Source organism: Chlorocebus sabaeus, chromosome 8 (genome assembly GCF_047675955.1).
Source record: "Chlorocebus sabaeus isolate Y175 chromosome 8, mChlSab1.0.hap1, whole genome shotgun sequence".
NCBI classification, from domain to species: Eukaryota; Metazoa; Chordata; class Mammalia; order Primates; family Cercopithecidae; genus Chlorocebus; species Chlorocebus sabaeus.
The window spans coordinates 136,926,445-136,950,163 of NC_132911.1; the positions used below are offsets into that span (position 1 = coordinate 136,926,445).

Sequence of the window (23,719 nt, forward strand, 5' to 3'; positions counted from 1 at the left end):
AGGAGCTTGTTTAAAGGCACCCAGGCACTGAGCAGTTGAGTCAGTTCAGTTCAGTTTAAGCCTAACTTCTCTTCAAGCCCCGGGTGCCCAGCCCTGAGCCTGAGTCCCCACTCCCCACACCACACACCTCATACTCAGGAACCTGCCACATCTGCTGAGTGAGCCCGTGGGTGGGGTGAGTTGTTTTGGAAACTAGTCTCGTCTGTTGTTCCTGCGGAAGATCACATTGAGCTCAGCTTGTTGACAAACGCCACTGACCTGGCAGCTTTGTCTGGGGCAGAATTTGTTGAAACTCATAGAAAAGAAGAAAGGAGAAGAAACCAGACAATTTATCTAACCCAGATCTGGAAAAGGAAAGACAGGCAGCACTGTGTCCTGGAGAGGCGTGCAGACTGGGGACAATGCAGACCTGGCACTCCCCTGGAAAGGCTGCCCACACAGAGCCAAAGACGCCCCAGGAATCTGCAAAGGCAAATGGATCAGGTACTTTTGGTGCCTTCTAGCCAAAGGCCACAGTCAGATAACAGGCTGTCCCTGATTCCCCTCAACTTAGGGAAGGCACCTGAGGATTGCAGCGAAGTCAGGGAAAGCCGGACACGGAAAGTCTCGAGAGTCTGCCCAACCCCTCAGTTTACAGAACAGGAAACAGGTCCAGAGGGTAAGGGACCAGCCCAGGTATCCACAGTGAGGCAGTACCCAAGTATGCTGCAGAACCCAAACACCGCATCTGCTGGACCCAAAAGGAAGGCACAAGGACTCTACACCAGGCACCATGCTGGGCACCAGGGAACCAGCAGTGGGTGAGGTGCACCGGTCATTGCTCACACAGAGGCTGCACACCCAGGTGATGAGCACCGTGTGCCCATTTAACAGAAAGAGAAACTGAGTGCTGACAGGTTATGCAGTTTGCTCCAGGAGCACGTAAGCAGCAATACTGAGGTCCTCCCTACTGTCTTTGTGCACACACAGACTCATAAGTAGAAATATTCATAAATTCAGTCAGGAGTCAGTCTCTAAGCCTGGGTCCTCAAACTAGCAGCCAAGTGACCCTCTCATTCTCCGAGACCCCCAGAGCATAGATCACAGGGCAGGCCCTGCCATCCCCTGGTTTACAAACCTCAGAATTTGATCTTTTTCAGTTTCTCATATCTGTGTTCCTTCATTTACACATCTATGTACTCACAGTTCATCTGTCCATATAAACACCCACCCATCCATCCACCATCCATCCACCCATCCATCCACCATCCATCCATCATCCATTCATTCATTTATCCATATATTTATTTTCTCAATTTATTTTTTTTTTTTACTTATTGCTGCAATTTATGCTTTCTGTTCCTTTTCCCCTTTCCTCTCTGCCCCCTCTCTTCCTCTTTCCATTCCCCTCTTCCTTCCTGTAAACACTTAACTGAACATGGGTCAGACATACAGCACAGGGTATACACAGGTGAATGAAACCTTGTTTCTGTCCCCAAATCGGTCATGATCTGTTGAGAGAATTGACAGTATATCCAAATAACTATAATACATGTGGGACACATGTATAGTTTATGTATGAAATCTGTAACTGTCGTTTGAACTGTACAGAGAAAACCAAAACGCTACAAGAATCAAAAGGAGAGAAACCTCTGGCTAGAGGCTTGGGGAAACCTCTATGGAGGAGAAACACTGGACATGAGAAAACCTAAAAGCATTCAAAGCCGCAGGAAACTTGTATAAAGAGAGGAGCCAATCGCAATCCCCAAGACACAATCCTGAATGCCATCATCTTCAATATTGAGATCCCAAAACAGCAAAATCCCAAAAATATAATTCTGAAAAAAAATAAAAAAGTATTTTAAAGACAATTGTTTACATTTTTAGGAGATTTCTTCCAGGTGTGGTAGCTCATGCCTATAATCCCAGAGCTTTGGAAAGCTGAAGTGGGAGGATCACTTGAGGCCAGAAGCTCAGAACCAACCTGGGCTTAACAGAGAGAGACCCTATCTCTACAAACATAAAAATAAATAAAAGGAGATTTATTTGAGAAACTTAAAAACATGACAGAACACTTCATAGGCCACTTTACACAACAAAATGAGCCGTCAAAACATGCATATCTTTGCAAGCATAAACAGGTATATTAATGACATTCTCATGGTATAATGTTTATGAGCAGATGAGCCATATTTGTAAAGAAATCTGTAAAAAAGCAAAATGTAAAAATGCCTATCATTATGGTTGGTAATTGTATGCACCGAGCTTTATAACTGTGGTCAACTGAAATATCATAATGAATAACCTAAGTCTTTTGATGAGATAAATCAAAAACCACAGTGGGTCACTGCTGTATGGGTGGTTGCCCAGAGCTGAGATCTGGAGAAATTTTATCTTTCATAAATGCACATGTTCAAAAAGAAAATCTCTTCATTTATTGAGGAAGCTTCAAGGTTTATATGTTCAGAACTGGGGAGGCCGATGGTGTAACTTGCATTCTAAGTCTAAAATCCTTAGGACCAGTGGGGCCCCTGATGTAAGTCATGGAGTCCAAAGGCCAGCGAGCCTGGAGTTCTGATGTCCAAGACAGAAGAAAAATTCATTTCAGCTCTGAAGGAGATCAATTACCCTCTATATTTCTTCCCTCCAGGCTCCTACCAACGCTGAGGGCAGATCTTTCTTACCTACTCCACTCAGGCTCGCACATCAATCTTTGGAAATATCCTCACAGACACACCCCCAAATAAGACTTTACCAGGTTTCTAGGTATTCCTTAATCCAGTCAGATTGGCACCTAAAATTAAGTTCACCCCTTGTCAACTTGTCATCCATACACACCTCCTTACACCACACTTAATTTCCAAACAAAGACAATAACAAGGCAATAGTTCCACATAACACCATGCAGTTATCCTGTGATTGTGATTTTTGGTCTTCTAGATATTAGGAATTTTAGACGTTAGGGATTTACACATTAGAGATTTTGATCTGTAGAGATTTTGATCCTTTCGAATTTCAACTTTCAGGATCATGACGTTTGGAATTATGATGGAAACCCAATAAAGAGAAGTCATCTGTCTCCAACTCTGCCTTGGGTTTCAATAGCAAATCTCTGCTCCCATCATTCCTCCACGCGCTGTGCATTCCACGAGGACATGCGCCATTGCTGACTTGTTCCCCAACTGTATCCAGCACCAAGCACACTGTTGGACAGTTAACTGAGCTATTCATCTTTCCTCTCACTCTCCACTCACACCTACTTTTCTTACAGATGTAGCCTTGAGCCCATGTGGGCAGAATGTTCAGATTCTTAAGTCAATCAGCTCAGCAACGGTTACAGGTGTGCTTTCATCAGCTGTCACCTCTCCAGGCTGTTATCCTGGGAAATACGGAAGTACAGAGGCCATTAGGCTGTCTCCCCACTTCTGTTCTTTCTTTCCAACATGACCAGTCCACCCATCCATTCATCCAATCCTGCATTCATGACTTCATTCATCCATCGCTCGTTGTGTTCCTGCACAGAGGCCCTTGGAGATCCCACCACCCAGAGGATGAAGTCCACTTCTGTCCTGACACCATCTCCTTTCGAAGTGGAGCCTCTATTTCACTACTTCTCTCATGTGGCCTGAGCCCCAGCCACCCTTGCCATTTCCAATCCATTTCCAAACCCTACCAGGAACAGCCTCCTACCTAGTCTCACAGATGTCAACCCTCTCTGCACCGTGCCCCTTCCGTGAGGTAGCCATAGGGAATATTCTAGAAGATCTGACATTAGCCTCCTGTTGACACCTTTCAGTGACTCCCATAACCCTCAGAGGGATGCCACAATTTTTCACAGGGGTTTTGGGATCTGATCCCTTCGTGGTTCTCTTATCTTCCCTCTTCCCAAAGTGTCCTGCCCAGCCAGGCTGAACTCCTTTGGCCCCACAATCAAGTGGCACTTTTTCTTGCCATGGACCACCTACTCTTCCTTCTGCCTGGAAAGCCACAATTGTTTTCTCCACCTAACTTAATTCTATGCTTCAAGTCTCAGCTTCCTTCATCTGCAAACTCTCACCCACCTCTGGCTGCATACCCCATGGCTACCCCTGGCTGAGTGAAGGGTCTTCCCTGTATTCTCATAATTCTTGGGCTTGTCTCAACTGTAATCCTACGGCACAGGATTGAACTTGCCTATTTGCTTGTATATTAATGTCCTTGGGGGCCAAGACTATAATTATTTGACCACTGTAATCCCAGCTCCTTCCAGTGTCTGGCACATAGTAGGTGCTCAGTGAACTGTGTATGATAAATGAGAGATTCACCATCAACATTATAGAAAGTTAGACTGGAATAGAGTTAAGGAGTGAACTCTGAGCCATTTTCCAGCCATGGAACTTGGGGCAGGTGATCTGATTTTTCTGCACCTCTGTTGTCTCACATATCAAATGGAGCTAAAAGAAGGAAAGCTGTGTTTTGTTTCATGGCAAAGATTAGTGAATGACTACGTGTAAGGTGCTTTAAATGACACCTGGTACATACAAACAGCTTGATAAATGATACACTGTATTGTGAATGTGCACATTTTTTCCTCCACCTAAAATTTGAGTGCCCTCATATCCCCTTACCCAGAGACCGGAGTCCTACTCATCCTTTATATGCCTTTTATGGCCCTTCCATGACCTTTCTAGGTTTTCTCTCCTTGGTACACCCCAATCTGCCATATGGAGAAGTTACGTGTGGACCTGCTGTGATCCCCCATGGCCCTGGAGTGACTGGGACCTGAGTTTGTCACTTTGTTCATATTTGCATCCCTTCTGTACCAGCATGGACAGTTGAGTCTGCTAACACTTGTTGAGTTAAATTGACTCACCTTATGCTAACAGTAGTGAGAGAGTAGACTCTAGAGAGGAAAGTGTCTGGGCTTGTGCTGAGGGACAGGAGGCCATCAGGTCGCTTCATCGCAGTGACATCAGCATCTTATCTGTGACATGGAAGCTGGACACACAGCTAGGAAGAATTTTGAGGGCATCCAGCACTCAATGACCCTAACCCCAGAAAACAGCGCTGCACAGAGGAACTGGGGAGAGATCACAGCCATGTCCAAAAATCCCAGATGGTCTTGGCAGGAAAAGACTCCAAGCCTCGGATGCTGTCTGACTCTTAGACCTTCTAAGTGTTCAAAACTCAAGAGCTCTTGGCCAAATTCAGAGTTTATGTCTGATTCCAGCGACCGACCCCTAATGTTGAGACAATCTGAGCATCATTGCTCAGGGAAGAGAGTGGTTTGTCACAGCCCTGCCGCAGACTTGCCATTCGTCAACCCAAAACATGCTCCCCATGGCTCTGTGGAGAAAACACAAACCCAGCGGCCACCAGGCTTCCCCAGACCTCAGCCCACACTCTGCTTGGTTGAGCCAAGGCCCATCTAACCTCCACCCTGCCTCATCCCACGTCCGCTTGCCAGTCCTTGGAGAATTTGCACTTATGGTTGACTTAAGGGAATTTGGCAAGAGCATATGCAGAGAGCCAGGGTGCCATTCCAGTGGCTCAAGCACGTTCAAATCCCACAGGTGTGTGAGGATGGCGGGGGTCCAGGGGTCAGATCTCCACGTTGTGTGTACAGCACACCAGCTTTATGATCTCCCTGAATGGGCCAAGCGACTACAGATTCTGAATCACGATGGCCTCTGATTTCATCTAGAATTATCACCAGATGCAATCTTCAGCAGCACCAGTGGATATAATATATCACCTACAAAATTTTGGTAATTTGCATCAACAGACACTTGGAGCATATGAATTTAAATAAATCCTAAGAATGTTGGATCAGGGTAAAAGGACCAAAATGCTGGCACAGGCCATATCTATTGACATGGGCTCACTAGCTAGAGATCCTGGATTTAATGCATCAGTCAGCTCAGACAACTGGGAATAGTTCTAACAGTTTGTATGGTAGCTTCACTGAAACCTGGACCTCAAAGTGGCCACTATGGAATAAGTTTGAGATACTGAACTTCTTTGGTGTTCCATAACGGACTTAGGGAGGCCAGATTGCTAGCATGAGTTTTCTTACCATCTGTTCACCCACAGCTGAGTTATACCCCCCAGGAAGGTTCAGAGGATACTCCTTTTCCCAAGTCTTTGGAACACACTGGTGAAGGGAGCACCAGCAACTGTGAAGGCCTCTGCTGGGGTCATCCTCTGCAAACTGGTGCTTACAGTGGGATGTGCTCCTAAATTCACTGGGCTCCTTGAATTCACTGAAGACTATGAAGTCCCAGACTGGAATCTGCAAGAGATCAGGAGGGTGTGGGTACTGAAATGGGCAGCAAAATTAAAATAAAAATTCAGTGGGCTGATTAATGACTGTTCTCTGACTCCACCCCTACTCTCTCCTCCTAGATCTTCACTGCCCCAGTTTCCCATTTATGTAAGCCCAAATACCTAAAATTCCCATATGGAATAAGTTTCATAAACAAATTGCCATGTGGAATAAATGGAATCCAGTATCCCCTTATGGTGACTCTTCCTGTCTCATGGAATCCTGAGTGATACAGAAGCTTCCTGGAGGACAAAAGCTCTGAGCAGAATCTTGAAAGATGAGTAAGAGTTTACAGAAAAGCACGTGGTGAAGGGCATTGTGGGAAGAGTCAGGACATAGGCAGAGACTGGTCCTGTGGGAACTCTGGGTTGGCCAGGCTTATCTGAGCTGAGAGGAAGGAGAAGTAGGTGTGGTGGGAAAAGAGGCAGGAGGTAGTCCAAGATGGTCTGGGGTACAAGGTTAAGGAAATTGGTTTCTCACATCTAGAAACCCCACTTTCTGCTGGAGTCTCCCCTAGTCTCCTTTCCTCTGAACCATTCCTGCCTCTACAGTAGACATGAGTCATTCAAACAGACAGCTATGTGGCCGCGAAGGTGCAGAGAGCGGTGGCCTCTTCTTCAGCACATACATGGGGTTCTGATGCCCAGAGGGGCCACTGATTTGCCCAGTTTCAGGAAACATTTGCCACTGTTTGTCCTTCAGGAACTGTTGGGCAGTTGCAATGACTCTTATAATCCTGATTTCCCCAAGGACCAGCGAGGCTCCATCCCTTTATCAGGTGAGGCTCTGAGTTCCACCATGACCACTGCCCTGAACCTATGCATCCAGCCTCAGCAGGTTCCTCAGTCATGAGAGAAGCCACTCAGCTCTCTCAGGGTGGCCACTCTCCTGGGGTGACACTGTCCCTGCTGGGTGTAGGTCACAATGCCTACATGGTGACAGTATAGATGATAAATGATCAAATTGTGCATTTTAAGGTGGGGATGACAGGACTTAATAACAGATAAACAAGAAAGGGCAGATGGAGGAGATTGATATGTACTGAGGATCTATTACGTCCCTGACATTGTCCTCAGAGTTTTCATATATGTTGCCATAATAGGATGAATGGTGGCCCCAAAAAGATATGTCTACATCCTACCCTCCAGAACCTGGGCACGTGACTTTATTTGGGAAAGAAGTCTTTGCAGATGGGATTAAGTTTAAAATCTTGATGTGAGATCATCCTGGATTATCTGGGTGGACTCTAAATCCAATGGCAAGCGACTTATAAGAGACACACATTAAGGACAGAGAAAAGGCGGGACCAAGGCAAAGATTAGAGTGATGCAACCACAAGCCAAGACCCCCTGGAACTACGAGGAGTTGGAAGAGGCGAGGCAAGGGTCTCCTCTAGAGCCCTCAGGCAGCGTGCTGCCCAGACAACACCCGATTTCTGATTTCTACCCTCCAGATCTGTGAGAAAGCAAGGTTCTGTTGTTTTAAGCCTCTGAGTGTATGGAAATCATTATGGTAGCCCCAGGAAATTCATCCAGTTGCCTCATTTCATCCCCACAACCTGCAGTGGAACATGTTATCAGCCCATTTTACAGATGGGAAATCTGAGGCTCAGGGAAGGTGAATAGCTCCTCTGTGATGAAACACTGGCCAGAAGTAGAGTCAGATCCCGACCCGCCTGGATCCACAGCACGCGCTTTTCCATTCTGCCGTATTTCTCAAAGCAGGCTCCACGGATGCTCTTTCTCTGACTCACCCGGAGGTGTTTGTTTAAAAGCAAATTTGCAAACCCTTACCAGACACACTGACTCAGAACCTCTGGGTCACAGTCCTGGGAATGTGTATGTTTTAAAAGCTTCCAGGTGAATTCTATGCACCAGGACTTTGAGGACGTCCATTCCACAATGTGCTGCATTTGCTGTGGGCCAGCTGCTAAGCCCTAGGAGCTCAAGAATGAAGACATTCTCATCACTGCCCCTCCCCCCCAGGCCCCTAGATGGCTCCCTAGGCATGGTTCAGGGGCTGGGGTCACTCTAGGCTCCTGCCACAGGCTGGCTTTGAAACTGCTTCTCTGCCGTTTTCTCCACGGCTGCTTTGGAAACGCTCAACACCCAGGACAAGCACAATATCACTCCCTTTCCCGTGGCAGAGTCGCATGGCAGCTGCTCACTGCTTCCCAGCCCAGAATGCCTGCTTCCTGCTCGCTGCCAACCCAAACCAGGGCAGCCTCCAAGCCCACGTGCACCCAGATCTTCCACCAAGCCTGCCAAACACTCCAACCCACACTCTGCTCCTCCTCGGAACACTTGGCAGACTCTAGAACCCTGAGTGCTTCTCACTCAGAGAGGCCCACACCTGCACAAAGGCACCACCACAGTCAGGGATCCGATCCCGGCCCCTGCCTGGCACATGACTGAACAGTTACTTACCTCCATGAGCCCAAAGGTGAACCCAGAAACACTGTTTCTGCCTCTGTAAAATGGGGAGGATGTTAACACCTGCCTCATCTGTGGCTCTGCATTAAAGAATCAAAACCTGAGGAGGAGGGTTTGCTGGAGCCCCCAGCATGTATTCTATAAGCAGCCAGTGGTGCTCTTGTCACAGGGATGTGAGACACAGAGAGGTGCACACTGTCTGTGACTTAAAACTCTCAAGAACCCCATGAGATAGATGGCACCATCCTCTTTATAAAAGAGGGTGAGCAGGATTTATTCTTACATTGAACATCTATGGAACACCTACTGCATGCAAGTCATGGGGCCAGACCACAGCACACACAGAAACGAAAGGGCATGATGTGGCCATGGTGGCCTACAGCAGGAGCCTCACATCCGACTGGGGATCTATGTGGCTGGAGCCCAGGTCCTGGGGTAACAGGGATGAAAGCCGGACACAGAGCCCTGGCTGAGTCCCCCACAGCAGAGGAAAGGGCAAAGTCCCAAGGCTAGAGTCTGAGGTCTCACTGCATACCGGAAATGGGCAGCAGGCGTGAACTCTCCCACTGCAGCCCTGAAAACCCAAACTACTGTGGCTGGAGTAGCCGCACCAACGACTCTCACGGGCACCATGTTGAGGAATAGAAGCTAAATGTAAAAGAGCATGTACTGTACGCTTCTGTCTGTGTGAAGTTCAAGAACAGACAATGTGAATCTAGGGTGATAGAAGTCATCATCATGATTTGTGGGGACGGGTATCAATTTGCAGGGCGGGAGGCATGAGGGAAACCCTATCTTGAACTGGGTGAGTGGTGAACACAGAAGTTCTCATAAATCATGTATAAAATGTATCAAGCTGTACACTTAAGATGTGTGCATTTTAATGTAAGTTATACTTTAATAAATAGTATTCTTTTTTTAGACACAGTGTGTCACTGTGTCACCTGGACTAGAGTACAGTGGCGTGATCGTAGCTCAATGCAGCCTCGACCTCTGGGGCTCAAGCAATTCTCCTGCCTGAGCCTCCTGAGTTGCTAAGACTACAAGTGCACACCATCATGCCAGGCTAACTTTTTAATATTTTTGTAGAGATGTGGTCTTGCCACGTTTCCCAGGCTGGTCTTGAACTCCTGGTCTCAAGCAATTCTCCTGTCTTGGACTAATAAATAGTTTTTAAAAGAAGAATAAGCCGAACTACCTGTCTGTCTCAGGGATTGCCCATGGGGCAGAAGGGCTGTGAGGATCTCTGTCCTGGTCTGAAGGCCTGAGACCCCAGGGATGCTCCAAGTCAAGGGGCCCCAGAGACTCTGCTAGTCTGGGGTGGGAAGGGGTCTCTGGGTGACACACAGATTCCCCACTGGATGTGAGGCTCCTGCCGTGAGCCACCAGGGCCAAATAATGCCCTTTTATCTCTGTGTGCCCTGTGGTCTGGCCCTGTGCCTTACATGCATTAGGAAGTCATTGCATTGGATTTTTTTGTTTTTTTGTTTGTTTTTGTTTTTGTTTTTTATTTATTTTATTTTGAGACAAGGTCTTACTCTGTTGCTCAGGCTGGAGTTCAGTGGTGTGATCTCAGCCCACTGCAACCTCTGCCTCCTGAGTGCAAGCAATTCTCCTGCCTCAGCCTCCCCAGTAGCTGGGATTACAGGTGTGCACCACTACACCTGGCTAATTTTTGTATTTTTAGTAGAGACGGGGTTTCACCATGTTGACCAGGCTCATGGTCTCAAACTCCTGGCCTCAAATGATTCTTCTGCCTCTGCCTCCCAAAGTGCTGGGACTACAGTCATGAGCCACTGTGCCCAGACTTGCATTGGGTTTTGAAGCTTAAGTGAGCTGAGTTGGCCCCCCAGGAAGATCCCAGGCTGCCAGGGACCATCCGGGAGCAAGTTAAGACCGGGGTGGCACTTCTTTCTTTGTCGCATCCTTTCCACCTCTCTTTCCTTGTCCGCACACACCACAAATTAGTCTTACTCAAGATACCAGCAGAAATACGCACCCTGAGAACATACAGAACTGTGGGCTTTTACTGGTGAAGACAAGGAAGGGGGTGAACTGAGACAACTGTCCCAGCTCACAGCCATGTTACAGGCAGACGACCTAGGGATGGGGGTTGCAATCAACATGGCCCAGGTTGGGAACACAGGCTGAGCCCCTGTGACAAAAAGCAAAAAAGAAAATAAATAGTAACTCTGTATTCAGCTTCTATCATAAGCTAAGTTCTAAACTAGTCCCCATCACAACCCTAGGATGTCAATATTATCATTACCCCCATTATACAGAGAGGAAGACTGAGGCTCAGAGAGGAGAGTGGCCTTTCCACGATCTCGCAGCTGTCATGCAATGTGGCAAGTGTTTCCTTGTATATTTAGCAGAGGCCAGCCTGACACCAAAGCTCTTGAGGCTTGGGAGACCTCACCTGTGGCCAGGACTAGAGCTATGGGTGAGTTTCCGCCCAAATAAGCTGGGTCTCAGGACCTGAGTGGCAAGAAGCGGAGCCAGTCAGGGGTTTCCTGGTGCCGCCAGCCTCCCAGAGTAGACCTAGCTGTTTAAGATGGGGCATAAGGGACACACCTTTGCCCCTCTGGCCTCTAGGCAGTCCTGGTGTCGAGGGTGCCCCTTCAGTGGTTCCTCCGTTCTTGCTTGAGCCCCAAGAAGAGAGGCAGATCCTCACTTGGGCCGTCATGCCTGCACTGCCGGAAGGCAAAGGTCTGAGAAGAACCCACCCCCACCCTCCTCTGCTTTTCCCAGAGCAGCCACACTGGTTCAGCAGAAATGCTTTTGTGTGCATCTGAGTCACCCAGGAATGGGCATCTTGCCTCCTGGACAGTGTGGGCTCCGTGCATGTTCATGGGACAAACAAACGACAAACAAATAGGCTATGAGTAAATCTGGTGCAGATGGGAGCTGCGGGGGCCTCTGGGGTGCCTGGTCCGGAGACAGCCTCTGGAATCTTCTGTGCATCTGGCTGTGGTCAAGGCGGTCTTACTGTTTGGTATAGGAATGCTCTTGCCTGGCCTCTGTTCTTGAGACCCCTCCACCAGCCCCTCTTTGGAATTTATTCACAGCTGCCCTGAGAGATCTGCTGCAGGACATGCCTGGAAGCCCTGTTCGGAGTTGGATGCAGGGAGCCCAGTCCCAGAGAGGAGGAAGTGCAAGGCCTCACCTCCAGTGCAAGGTTGAATGCAGGCCGGAGACCAAACAATGTCCCCACCATGGGCTCCCCTGTCCTTGCCACACACATCAGAAGCACCTACAGTGTGCCAGGCCCAAATGGGGGACACAGAAGTGACCCAGGCCAGATCCTGCCCTCAAGGTGCAAGGGCAAGTGACAAGAATATGCATCCAAGATGAGGGGTTTTATTGAGCACGTACCATGTGCTAAGCTGTGTGATAAATCCTTCTACATCTCTTACTCAGTGCCAGGAGCAGTTAAGAGTGATCAGTACCTCTCTCATCTCCACTTCTCCACTTTATAGACAAGGAAACCAGAACACAGAGAGTTTATGTGACTTCTCCCAGGGCACACAGCAGTAAGTAGCAGGAGGTAGAAGTTCAACCCAGGCCTGTGTGGACAGTGTTGAACCATCAGCCACATGAGAATGATATCAGCCAAGGTGGCAACTAACAGATGAGCCCTGAATCCCAGAGGAATTCCTTAATAGGCCTGAGGAGCAGGAGCAGTGGCTGGCTCTGCTGGTGGGAGTCAGAGGGAACTTGAGGGCCCCTCATGGGGGATGGGATGAGGTCACCCTGGGGAAACCAAGACAGCAGTCAGGAGCCACTCACTAGGAAGAGGTTGCCAGGTCTGGAAAGCACAGAACTTAGTGGAAAAGAGGAAAAATGGAAGGAGGCTGTAGCACCCACCACCCACCTATATTAAAAACCCACAAAGGCGCAGGACTCAGGAGCCCACTCTCTGGCTTGAGTCTGTAGTCGGATGCCTGCTGGCTGTGTGACCTGGAGCCAGTTCCTTAAGTCTTCCGTGCCTTGATTTCCTCAAATATAAGGAGGACATGGTTTGAGCGCCTACCTCAAAGGCACTTAGCACATAGTATTATGTGCTTAGCACACTCCATACATGATTATTGAGTGAACGACCTCACTGTGTGTTTACAAGGACACATGCAGACAAATCATCCAAGTTCAGGGATGCAGATCCTGTTGTCTGTGGGGAGCTGAGGAGAGGCATGGGGAATTAGGATCAAGGGAGTACATGGATAAATTAAGTTCAGAGGGGACCCTGTTCAGCGAGGGACCCTATGTAGCCTTGGCAGCATGCCATGAACCCTCTGCAGCATTGGTACCAATAAATCACCATTGACAATGAAAATAAGTCACCTGTGTGATGCCTATGGGCCTGACACCTGGAGAAAAGGCAGAAGGTCACCTCCAGGCCCTACAACCCACACACTCCTACCAGGGCTCAGCCAGGACAGCGGCCACCTCCGTCTTTCATTTACCCCTTGATGCTTCCTCCATAAATGGGTCCTGGAGACCTGAAATGGGCTTTGTGTTCCTCTCAGCACCTCGAAGGAGCAGAGTTTGGCTCTCGAGGAGCACGTGCGGACACATTTGTCTTCTCCTCCAGGTATTCCCTCCTTCCTCTCTTCATTCTTCAACCCATACATCCCTTCACCACCTCATTCATCTGCTTCTTCATTGGTTCATTTGGTCATTCACTAAAAAACATGTCTCAAGTACCCTCTGCAGGCTGGGCTTTGTAGTGATGCTGGGGATACCGGATAGATAGGGAGATGTGGGCCTGGTCTCACCCTTGGACCTCAAATCTATGAGGGAAATGATCAATACTCAGTAAACAAACAATGACACACAGGGCTAGAACCATGAAGGAAGAAAGCGGGTGACTGAGCTAGAGACCAGTCTGGAGGGCCGATTTAGATGAAATGATTAGGACTGGGGGACATCCTTGCAGAAGACTGTCCCGGGAGGTCCTGGGAATTGGAACATGATCTCCCCACACTTGAGCGCATCCACCCTTCTGTCCACCCATCCATCATCTACTGAATTCGTTCATTCCTTATTTATTCATTTATTTGTTCAACACATGAGGAAGCTGGGTTTACCTGGGGAAAAAAATTGTTTGAAGCTACACAGATCTGCATTCAGATCACAATTTTGCCATGTACTAGCCGAATGGCAGGGGAATGTTACTCATCTCTCCATGCCTCAGTTTCCTCATCTATCGAATGGGGATAACAATGTCTAATGGGAGAGTGGTTGTGAAAATGAACTGAGATGAGGATTTGGTGAGACGGTGTCACCTGGAACTATTGTTCTGGTCCACTGGCCAGATGCTTAGGGTTTGCCCAGCTCTTGTGGGGATGAACACACCACAACCCAATCACAGAGCCTAGGCTGCAGCCCATTCTGGCTCCTCTAATCAGGAAAGTGGGGACACACCCATTATCCCCTTCCGGCCTCCTGAGGACCCTATCTGGTAGACACTAACATCATTTCTTTAAACAAACAAAACTGAGGCACAGGGAGGTTATTGATTGTCCAAGGCCCCCCAGTAAATGGAAGAGCTGGGTGACACCCTAGGCATTTTGCCTCCAAATTCACCATCCTGTTCAGCTCACTGGGCCATTTCTTTTCGGTTTCACTGACACTGAAGAACGGCAGGTGCCCGTGAGGCCCACCAGGTCATGTGAGGTTTCACCCACAGGTGGAATGGTCAGCACTGTGATCATGTTTTGGGATATCTGCTTCAATTGCTCGAGACAATCGAATTTCCTAAAACTGATGGTGGAGTTCAATGGGTTCCAGCTCTGCAGGCTCTTGTTACACTTAACAATGAGAGGCTTTGGCAGGTCAATCTGGCTTGGAAATGTCTGGTCCTGACTCTGTGCCTTGTCTGAGGTTAAGAGACTTTAGTTTCAGCCTCAGATCTACTACTCACACGTGTGCTCTGAAACCATCTAGCATCTCTGAGATTTGTTCCACCTATTTCATAACACTGTCTGCCTTGTAGTCATGAGATGCTTTACAGCACAGAGCCTGTTCATACTTAGTGTTCATCGAAAGGTAAGTGAACCTAGATTGGCCCTAACATCTTGGGTTATTTATTAATGACACCTGCCAACAATGCTGGCCTCCTAGAATTTGTGTTTTTTGTTTGTTTGTTTGTTTGTTTTTTAGAAAGAATCTCACTCTGCCGCGTAGGCTGCAGTGCAGTGGCGTGATCTCAGCTCACTGCAACCTCTGCCTCCGGGGTTCATGCTGTTCTCCTGCCTCAGCCTGCCAAGTAGCTGGGACTACAGGTGCCCACCACCATGCCTGGCTAATTTGCTATATTTTTAGTAGAGATGGGGTTTCACCATGTTAGCCAGGATGGTCTCAATCTCCTGACCTTGTGATCCACCCGCCTTGGCCTCCCAGAGTGCTGGGATTACAGGTGTGAGCCATCGCGCCCGGCCTGGGATTTGTTTTTAAGAGCATCCATAAGTTAATGAGAAGAAAATGACTGACATTTATTGGGCAGTCCTTATGTGCCCCCCACATACCCTGCCCTTTAATTTTACATATATGATTTTAGTAATCCTCATGTATCAATTGGTATACAACTTTACTCCAAGAAATGAAAAATCAGACTAACTACAGTTTAAGCAATAAAATATTAAATTATTATTATTATTTATATATATATTTTTTTGAGACGGAGTTTCACTCAGTCGCCCAGGCCGGAGTGCAGTGGCGCAATCTTGGCTCACTGCAAGCTCTGCCTCCCAGGTTCACACCATTCTCCTGCCTCAGCCTCCCAAGTAGCTGGGACTACAGGCGCCCACTGCCACATCCGGCTAATTTTTTGCATTTTTAGTAGAGACGGAGTTTCACCGTGTTAGCCAGGATGGTCTCAATCTCCTGACCTCTTGATCCGCCTGTCTCAGCCTCCCAAAGTGCTGGGATTACAGGTGTGAGCCACCGTACCTGGCCAAATTATTTCATGTAATGAGAAGTCTGAACGGTGGTTCCAGTAACAACATGAAGACCCAACGACTCAGACCTTTTTTTTTTTTGCTTCTGCTCTGCCATCCTCAGTTTGTTGACTTTTCATTCTCAGGCTTGTGCCTCATATACCCAAAATGGCTGCTGCAGCTCCAACCATCACATTTGCACACAAGGAAAGAAAAGAATGAGTAGATGGTCATTCTCTCCCCGAGGAAGGGAATCTTTTCTAGAAGACCCTAGCAGGTTTCCCTTATGTCTCATTGGCCAGAATTGGATCAGAGGCCCATCCCTAGGTCAATAAATGGAGAAATCATCAGCACCATTTCTTCTGGGGCATGTCTATAGGGATCATAAACCCCTTTCATGAACACAAGCCTGCTGCTACCTCCAAGCAGCCATGCATGCTTCAGCATCCTTTGTCAGTAAGATACAGGAAAAGACAAGAGAAGGAGTAACTGTCGTTTAAACCGCAGTGTCGAGCGTTCCTACTGACCTGGAGATGCTGAGGACTTGCCAAGGTGTGAGAGCAGCTGCAAGGAGGCCGTTGTGGTTGGGCATGGTGCACGAGAGGCAGAGGGGAAGAAGCATGCAGGGAGTTGGCTGGCCCAGGGGCCACGCCAGAACTGGGGATTCTGTGCTGTGTGATGGGCAGGCTTTGGACAATCGTATCCAGAAGGTGATCTGTACATGATGCTAGTTCAAGGATTGCTCTGAGATGTGTGGATGGCAGAGGGTGGCAGGGAGGCTGGGTATGTCAGGAGGCTATGGCAGTGGTCCCCATGGGGAGCACAGGGCTGGACGAGGACAGCCCACAGAAGACATCTTATCTCCTTTCTTGCCCAAGGAAGAGACTCAGTGGCAGCAGCACAACAAGGGTGCAGGCCAGGAATCCCAACCCCCCAGGGATAACCAGCATCCAGAGACACATGGGGACAGCTCCAGCACCAAACGACCTCTGACCAATGAGCAGAGAAGGAAAACAGCAAATGCGTTACCGTGGCTTTCATGTGTCATGAAGGTGATGCTGTAACCTGAGCCTCAGAGCTCATTTTATTTGTGAATTCCTATCATTTCTAGATGGGTGGACTAAAAGCCGTCCTCTTTCACTTGCAGCTAGGGAGAGGGGAATGCAAGAGGGCAAATGAAAACCAGAAGTAGGGTAGGGATCAGTGGCTCACATGTGTAATCCCAGCACTTTGGGAGGCCAAGGCGGGCGGATTACCTGAGGTAAGGAGTTTGAGACCAATCTGGCCAACATGATGAAACCTCGCCTCTACTAAAAGTACAAAACTTAGCTGGGCATGGTGGCACATGCCTGTAATCTCAGCTACTCGGGAAGCTGAGGCAGGAGAATTGCTTGAGCATGGGAGACGGAGGTTGCAGTGAGCAGAGATCGCACCACTGCACTCCAGCCTGGCCGACAGAGCGAGACTCTGTCTCAAAAAAAAAAAAAAAAGAAAAGAAAAGAAAAGAAAAAAGAAAACCAGAAGTAGGAGCAGCCTAAAGAAATGACAGGGAGTTGATTTTCCACTGGGAGCCCCTCAAAGCTCACACACCCGCCTGCCTGGAGTGACAGCGTCTCTGCCGCCATCCTCACCCTCCCACGCTCCCCGCTCCCTGTGGTCGTGGAAGACCTAGGCAGGATGACCCCAGCTCCTCTGTGAGAATTTCACGCCCTAGTGTGAAGTCATAGCCTTGTAACTTTCCCTTTAAGAACTGTCAGAGCTGGGGAGGCTGGCCAAGTTCAGGCTGGAGGTGGGGACAGAGGGAAGAAAGAAAAAAAAAAGAGAGAGGCAGGAAAAGTTTTTTCAGAGGAAAATGCAGGGTTTGTCCTTCACCCTGACGTCAGATCTTGCTTTAATAAAACCCCCCAAGGGCTGCGGAAGAGGCATATCTGCTGCTCCTGATGGGCCGGACAGTCTGGGCCCAGCTCCCCCGAGAGGTGGTCGGATCCTCTGGGCTGCTCGGTCGATGCCTGTGCCACTGACGTCCAGGCATGAGGTGGTTCCTGCCCTGGATGCTGGCAGCAGTGACAGCAGCAGCCGCCAGCGGCGTCCTGGCCACGGTGAGTCCTGCCTGGAGGGGCTCAGAGGGACACCCAGCTCACTTCCCCACTGGGTCCTGCTGTATGGGGGTTGGTGGGAAGCATGAAAAGGGCTGGGAAGGTTTGGGGAAGGAAGGTGGCCACAGGGCAAGGGCAGAGCCCCGGGTGAGGAATCAACTGCTCAGGTTGGCTGAAGCTGGCAGGGTGAGGAGGATGGTGCGACACTTGGGGAAACAAACTACACAGGTCCGGCCTGCCCTCTCTCCCCACCTGAACCAGTGCAGAAAGAACGGGACCCTCAGCAGAACTGGGAGTCAGGGGCCCGGGCTCCAGACCCGTCTTTGCCTAACCTGGCTGTGTGGCCTTGGGTGGGTCACTCACCGGCCTTGGGTGGGTCACTCACCCTCCCAGAGCAGTGTAAAGCGAGGGAGTTGTCAGGAGACTTCCAGAGTCTCTGAGTTTGAAAACTCCAAGACTCCAAGTATTGGAGATACTATGAGGATGGGAGATGGAAAAAGCAAAAAAAAAAAAAAAGGAAAGAAAAATGCCAGCTTTCAATAAAAGCTCCTTATTGAGCGAGCAGTGCCCAGGGTGAAGCCGAACCCCAACTGCTGTCACCTCCAGTCTGCACAGCCCTCTGCAGTCTGTAGAGTGTCCATACTTGGCTCCTGCCTATGAAGCCTGCTGTTCCAGGGTGGGGGTGGTGGGGCACCCCAGGGTCTCTCTCTCTCTTCTACCTGCACCCCAGGGTACACCAAGGGGAAGGGACAAAGGTCTGCACCTCCAAAAGCCAGGGGAATCACACATGTGACCATGTAGAGCCAGCCTGCTAGGGCCAGGCATGGTGAGGGAAAGGCAGAGGCAGGCAGTGCAAGGAGGGCAGGAGGTGGGCACCTGGCAGCTTCTGAGCCCCAGATTCCACAGTCCAGGGCAGGACCTGCTCCTGGCAGAACAGCCTAGAGACAGAGGGGTGATGGCAAGAGGGTGTTTATCCCCAGCTGACACTGACGGCTTCCTTGGGGATTAAGAAGCCCCCTTCACAGATGAGGAAATCGAGTGTTGGGGTTAAGCCACTTGCCGGAACCAGACTCTGTGTCCGCTTCAGCCAGAACTGAGGCCGAGAGCCGACAGCAAACTGAGAGCTGGGAAATGGGAATTCCTCGCAATGCCTTCATGTGTGTAATGACGGCTGGGGGTGAGTCTGTCTCATCTATGGTTAAATCCTCATGCCTGGCATGGTGCCGGCCTGTAGTTGGTTCAGAACCACCTCACCAGAAAGTTACCAGCTCCATTTCACAAATGCAAGAAATGGAGTGAGAGCAAGTAAAGGACTTGCCCAGGATCTCCTCATTAAGAAGTGGCCAGGGCCCAAACTTAGATCTTTTGATGCCAAATTCTAACCATTCCTACTTAGGGGAAGCTGCCCATGTCCTACAGGAGTGCCCAGAAGGAGCTAAGTGGGTCTTTATTTCAGCTCCAGGTACGGCTGCGCCTTTATTTGGGTACAGCTTTGCAGGTTGCCCTGTCTGGGAGGGCAGGGAGTGGATGGAGAAAAGGTAAGAGTTTGAGAGAAGCCCAAGTCTGAGTGGGCAGAGGAGGCGAGAGGTTTAAGCATGAGTCCAAGTATACTGGAGCCCCAGTCAGCTCCCAGAACAGCCAGTGCTGAGGAGGAGTAAAGGACAGAGCCAAGGACTCAGCCAGAGGAGACCAGCAAAGGAGCATGTGGAGGGACCCAGGCAGCAGGGTGGAGGGAAGGCTCCTGAGACCAGCACAGGATACCTCTTTTCTAGGCAGCCCCTGCCTAGGGAACCCAGACCACCCGCCCCATGCTTGTTTCATGATTTAGACGCTTCTGGGACAAAGGTGTGCACGGCACTGGAGTTCTCGGGGCATCCTGAAAGCGCTGCCTGCTGTGTGGGTTGTGAGACTGATAGAAACAAGCTGGACTCCACTCGGAAGCCAGCCTTGTTTCACAGCCAAATTCCATACATGGCCACCCTCCCGAATGAATATGCAAGGGGAGCACACGTCCAACCAGGGTCCCAGTGAGATCTTAATGGAAAAAAAATGGTTGTAAATGTTCATATAGAAGAAAATGTATAAGAGAATTGCCAAGAAAACTTTGAGGAAGTAGAGTTACGAGGGGGACTTCTCTGGGAGATATGAAAGCGTTCTGGAAGGTTCTGCAGTGGAAGGAGGAAGAGGGCAGTCCAGGAGATCAGCGAAGGAGGACAGCACCCGAGTGATCTCAGGAACAGACGAGTGTATTTGGGAATTTAATCTGTGCTAAAGGTGGATGGCAGATATGACTTATGTTTTCAGTTCTTTATTCTTTTCTTCTGCATTTATTGAGTGTGTCCACCATGTGCTAAGAGAAAGGGACTCCGTTTAATGTGCATTAGCAAGTACTGGGCCAACACATGTATAAGACCTACCCCAGTTCATCCAACATTTATTAGGCACATTCTACAATTCCCATAACAATATCATTTACAAGTGCAATTATCCCCCTTCACAGATGCGAAAACTGAGACTCGGAGAGGTTAATTTGTCAAAGGTCACACAGCCGGTAATCAGGGGAGCTGACATTTGAACCTTGGTCCAGCTCTTGGTAATGGAGCCTCCTGCCTCCCTGGTCCAAGCACTTGTGCAGAAACCAGGAGCATGTTGTCCCTGCCCCGACAGAGCTTACTGGCTAGCGGGGCAGGTGACGGGGCAACGTCAGCCAGAGTAGAGGGGCTGGAATTAGGCTCCGCCACTGGCCGTGTCGGCCTCAGTAAGTCCTGTTGCCACCTCAGACCTCACTTCCCTCAATTGTTAATCAGACTAACAGTCTCATCACACCAAGCTCCCTGCTGCTGAACATGAAAATGTGACTGAGGAAAACCTCTCAGAAGCGTGTAATTCAGCAAACGAATGCTGCATGATAAATTCCTGGGCAAGCATTAGGCCTGTGATGGTCTATGTATAGGTCTACAGGTGAGACCCACATCCTCCCTCCCGTATCAACACATGTGGGATGTGCACATCCCTGTGTGTGTGAGAGAGGGTGTGCGGGGGTATGCGTATGGTGTGTATGTGGGGTGTGTGTGGTGTGTGTGTGGCGTGTGTGGGGGTGCATGTGTGGTGTGTATGTGTGTGTGCCTGTGTGGTGTGTGTGTGGGGTGGTGTGGGGGGGAGTGTGTGGAGGGTGTGTGTGTGTAGTGTGTGGAGGGTGTGTGTGTGGGTTTGTGTGGTGTGTGTGGTGTGTATGTGGTATGTGCGTGGGGTGTGTGTGTGCATGTGTGGTGGGGGGTGTGGTGTGTGGGTGTGGTGTGTGTGGTGTGTGTGAAGGGTGTGTGTGGTGTGTGTGAAGGATGTGTGTGGTGTGTGTGTGAAGGGTGTGTGTGGTGTGTGTGGTGTGTGTGAAGGGTGTGTGTGGCGTGTGTGGTGTGTGTGAAGGGTGTGTGTGGTGTGTGTGGTGTGTGTGTGAAGGGTGTGTGTGGTGTGTGTGGTGTGTGTGGGGGGTGGTGTGCTGTGTGTGTGCTGTGTGTGTGGTGTGTGTGTGGTGTGTGGGGGGGGTATGTGCCTAGGGTGTGTGGGGGGGATGTGTGGTGTGTGTGTGTGGTGTTTGTTGTGTGTGGTGTGTGTGTGGTACATGTGTGTGTGGTGTGTGTGTGGTATGTGTGTGGCATATGTGAGTGTGTGGTGTGTGTGTTGAGTGTGTATGTGGTGTGTTTGTGTGTGTGTGGTGTGTGTATGTGTGTGGTGTGTGTGTATTGAGTGTGTATATGGTGTGTTTCTGTGTGTGGTGCTTGTGTGTGTGGTGTGTGTGTGATGTCTGTGTGTGTGTGTGGTGTGTGTGTTGAGTGCATATGTGGTCTGTGTATGTGTGTGGTGTGTGTGTTGAGTGCATATGTGGTCTGTGTGTGTGTGGTGTGGTGTGTGTGTATGTGTGTGGTGTGTATTGTGTACGTGGTGTGCTTGTGTGTGTGTGGTGTGTGTATGTGTGTGGTGTGTGTATATTGAGTGTGTATATGGTGTGTTTCTGTATGTGGTGCTTGTGTGTGTGGTGTGTGTGTGATGTCTGTGTATGTGTGTGGTGTGTGTGTTGAGTGCATATGTGGTCTGTGTGTGTGTGGTGTGGTGTGTGTGTATGTGTGTGGTGTGTATTGTGTACATGGTGTGCTTGTGTGTGTGTGGTGTGTGTGGTGCTTGTGTGTGGTGTGTGCACGTTTGTGGTGTGTGTGTATTGAGTGTGTATGTGGTGTGCTTGTGTGCGTGTGGTGTGCGTGTGTGGTGTGGTGTGTGTGTGTGTGTGAACCTTGTGTTTGGGTGTGAGACACAAACTCATTCTCTGCTTCCAGCAGCAACTGCAGAATAATGTGGGTCAAGTATATGGCAAAATATCCCCTTTAGAAAACAGAGAATGTGAACAATATGGCTTTTCACACCTCCTGTTTAGAGTTGGAATCTGAGTGAAGATTTCAAACCCATCCAGGCCCCACACCCCCAACTCCCCACCCAGAGCCTCCTTGGGCTCCCTGAACCCCCTGCTGCCAGCTCAGGGCCCCTCCAGCCCACATTTTATCTTGGATGCTGGCAAGAGCACGGCACTGAAAGGCATTTCCCCCTCGGCATGGCATTTGGAGAAGGAGTGGGCACGGGAACAGGCCTCCGCCCAACCAGCTCCTTGAGAGACAAAATGCTACCTTGTGGGCTGGGCAGCACTCCTGGCCTTGTGGGCTGGGTAGCACTCTTGGCTCCACAGCAAGCCCCCCCGCCAATGCCACCCCAAGGTTTTAGAAAAGGCTTCTACCCTGTGCCAGCAAAGCACCTACATGCCAGGAGGCTGCCCGTGGCTTTGTATAAACAGCAACCCAGGGATCTTCCCAGGAACCTCAGCCATCCTCTGGGCAGCAGGGAGGCAAACTCCAAGGGAGGTGGGCTCTGATATGGAAGCAAGGATGGCAAAGCAGGTGGGCTCCTGGGAGGGGCTGAGAAGGGTGCCTACCACAGCCAGGAAGCAAAGCGAGCCAGGCAGGGTCACTGTGGGGATTTCAAAGCAAGGCTTCAGCACAGCTGTCCCCCCATTCAAGGACACTGTGGTGGGCCCTGCATCCCTGTGACATGGATGATGGCAAGGGTTCACACCGAGCATGTGCCCACTCTACTGTGGGCACAGTGCCCTTTTGCACACACCTATGAGGCAGGGGTGTTGCTGTAATCTAGACCAGCATGGGCCAGTCAGTAGCCACGTGCGGCAGGAGGCCACTCAGCACTTGAAATGAGGCTGGTCCCAGCTGAGATGTTCCGGAAGCATGAGATACACCATTGATTCCAGAGACATGGTATGAATGCAGGAGCACAATATTCCCATCAATAATTTTTATATTAACTCCATCTTGAAATGATAATGTTTTGAATATACTGGGTTAAACAAAATCTATTATTCCACTAAATTTCATCTGTTTCTTATTACTTTTTAATACTGCTACTAGAAAATGTAAAATTTCATCTATGGCTCTCATTGTATTTTACTAGACAGTGTTGGCCTAGAAAGACACAAGTGTGCCTAAGGCTATGATAACAGGTGGGGAGGGAGAAATGCCGAGGGTTCTAATCCCAGCGTCTCCACTAACGGGCTGTGCACCTTCAGGCAAGTAGCCTAGCTTTTCTGAGCCAGGATCATCTCCGTATGAAGGAATATATTAATATTAGTACTATTGGCTTCTCAGGGGTGTTGAATGAAGCAGAAACAAAGCACGTAAGACCCCAGAACACCCAAGGGGAGGATTCCATTGTTCCAATAGCAGGACGGGGGATTCCAACTTGGGTGGATGCACCAGCTGCAGGCAAGGCCCAATTCAGTGGGCAGGGGCCTATAAAGACCTCAGGCCAGGTGGCTGGGAGGAGGGGCAGGCTGACGGGCAGGCTGATGGGCGGGCTGTCCTAGCTCAATGCTGGGCATGTGTTCTAAAGTCGCCACAGATTCCATAGCCTGGCCAG

At 49.5% G+C, this 23,719-nt stretch overlaps 1 protein-coding gene across 1 annotated transcript in view; it reads left to right on the forward strand.

Annotated features, from left to right (window-relative positions):
- The first annotated feature begins 17,487 nt into the window (after nt 1–17,487).
- Nucleotides 17,488–23,719, forward strand: part of CCN4 (cellular communication network factor 4) — a 40,781-nt gene continuing 34,549 nt past the window's right edge. Inside the window, exon 1 of the mRNA XM_008001586.3 lies at nt 17,488–17,752. Coding sequence (XP_007999777.3) covers nt 17,684–17,752 — 69 coding nt within the window. The 5' untranslated portion in view covers nt 17,488–17,683. The remainder of the gene's footprint in view (nt 17,753–23,719) is intronic.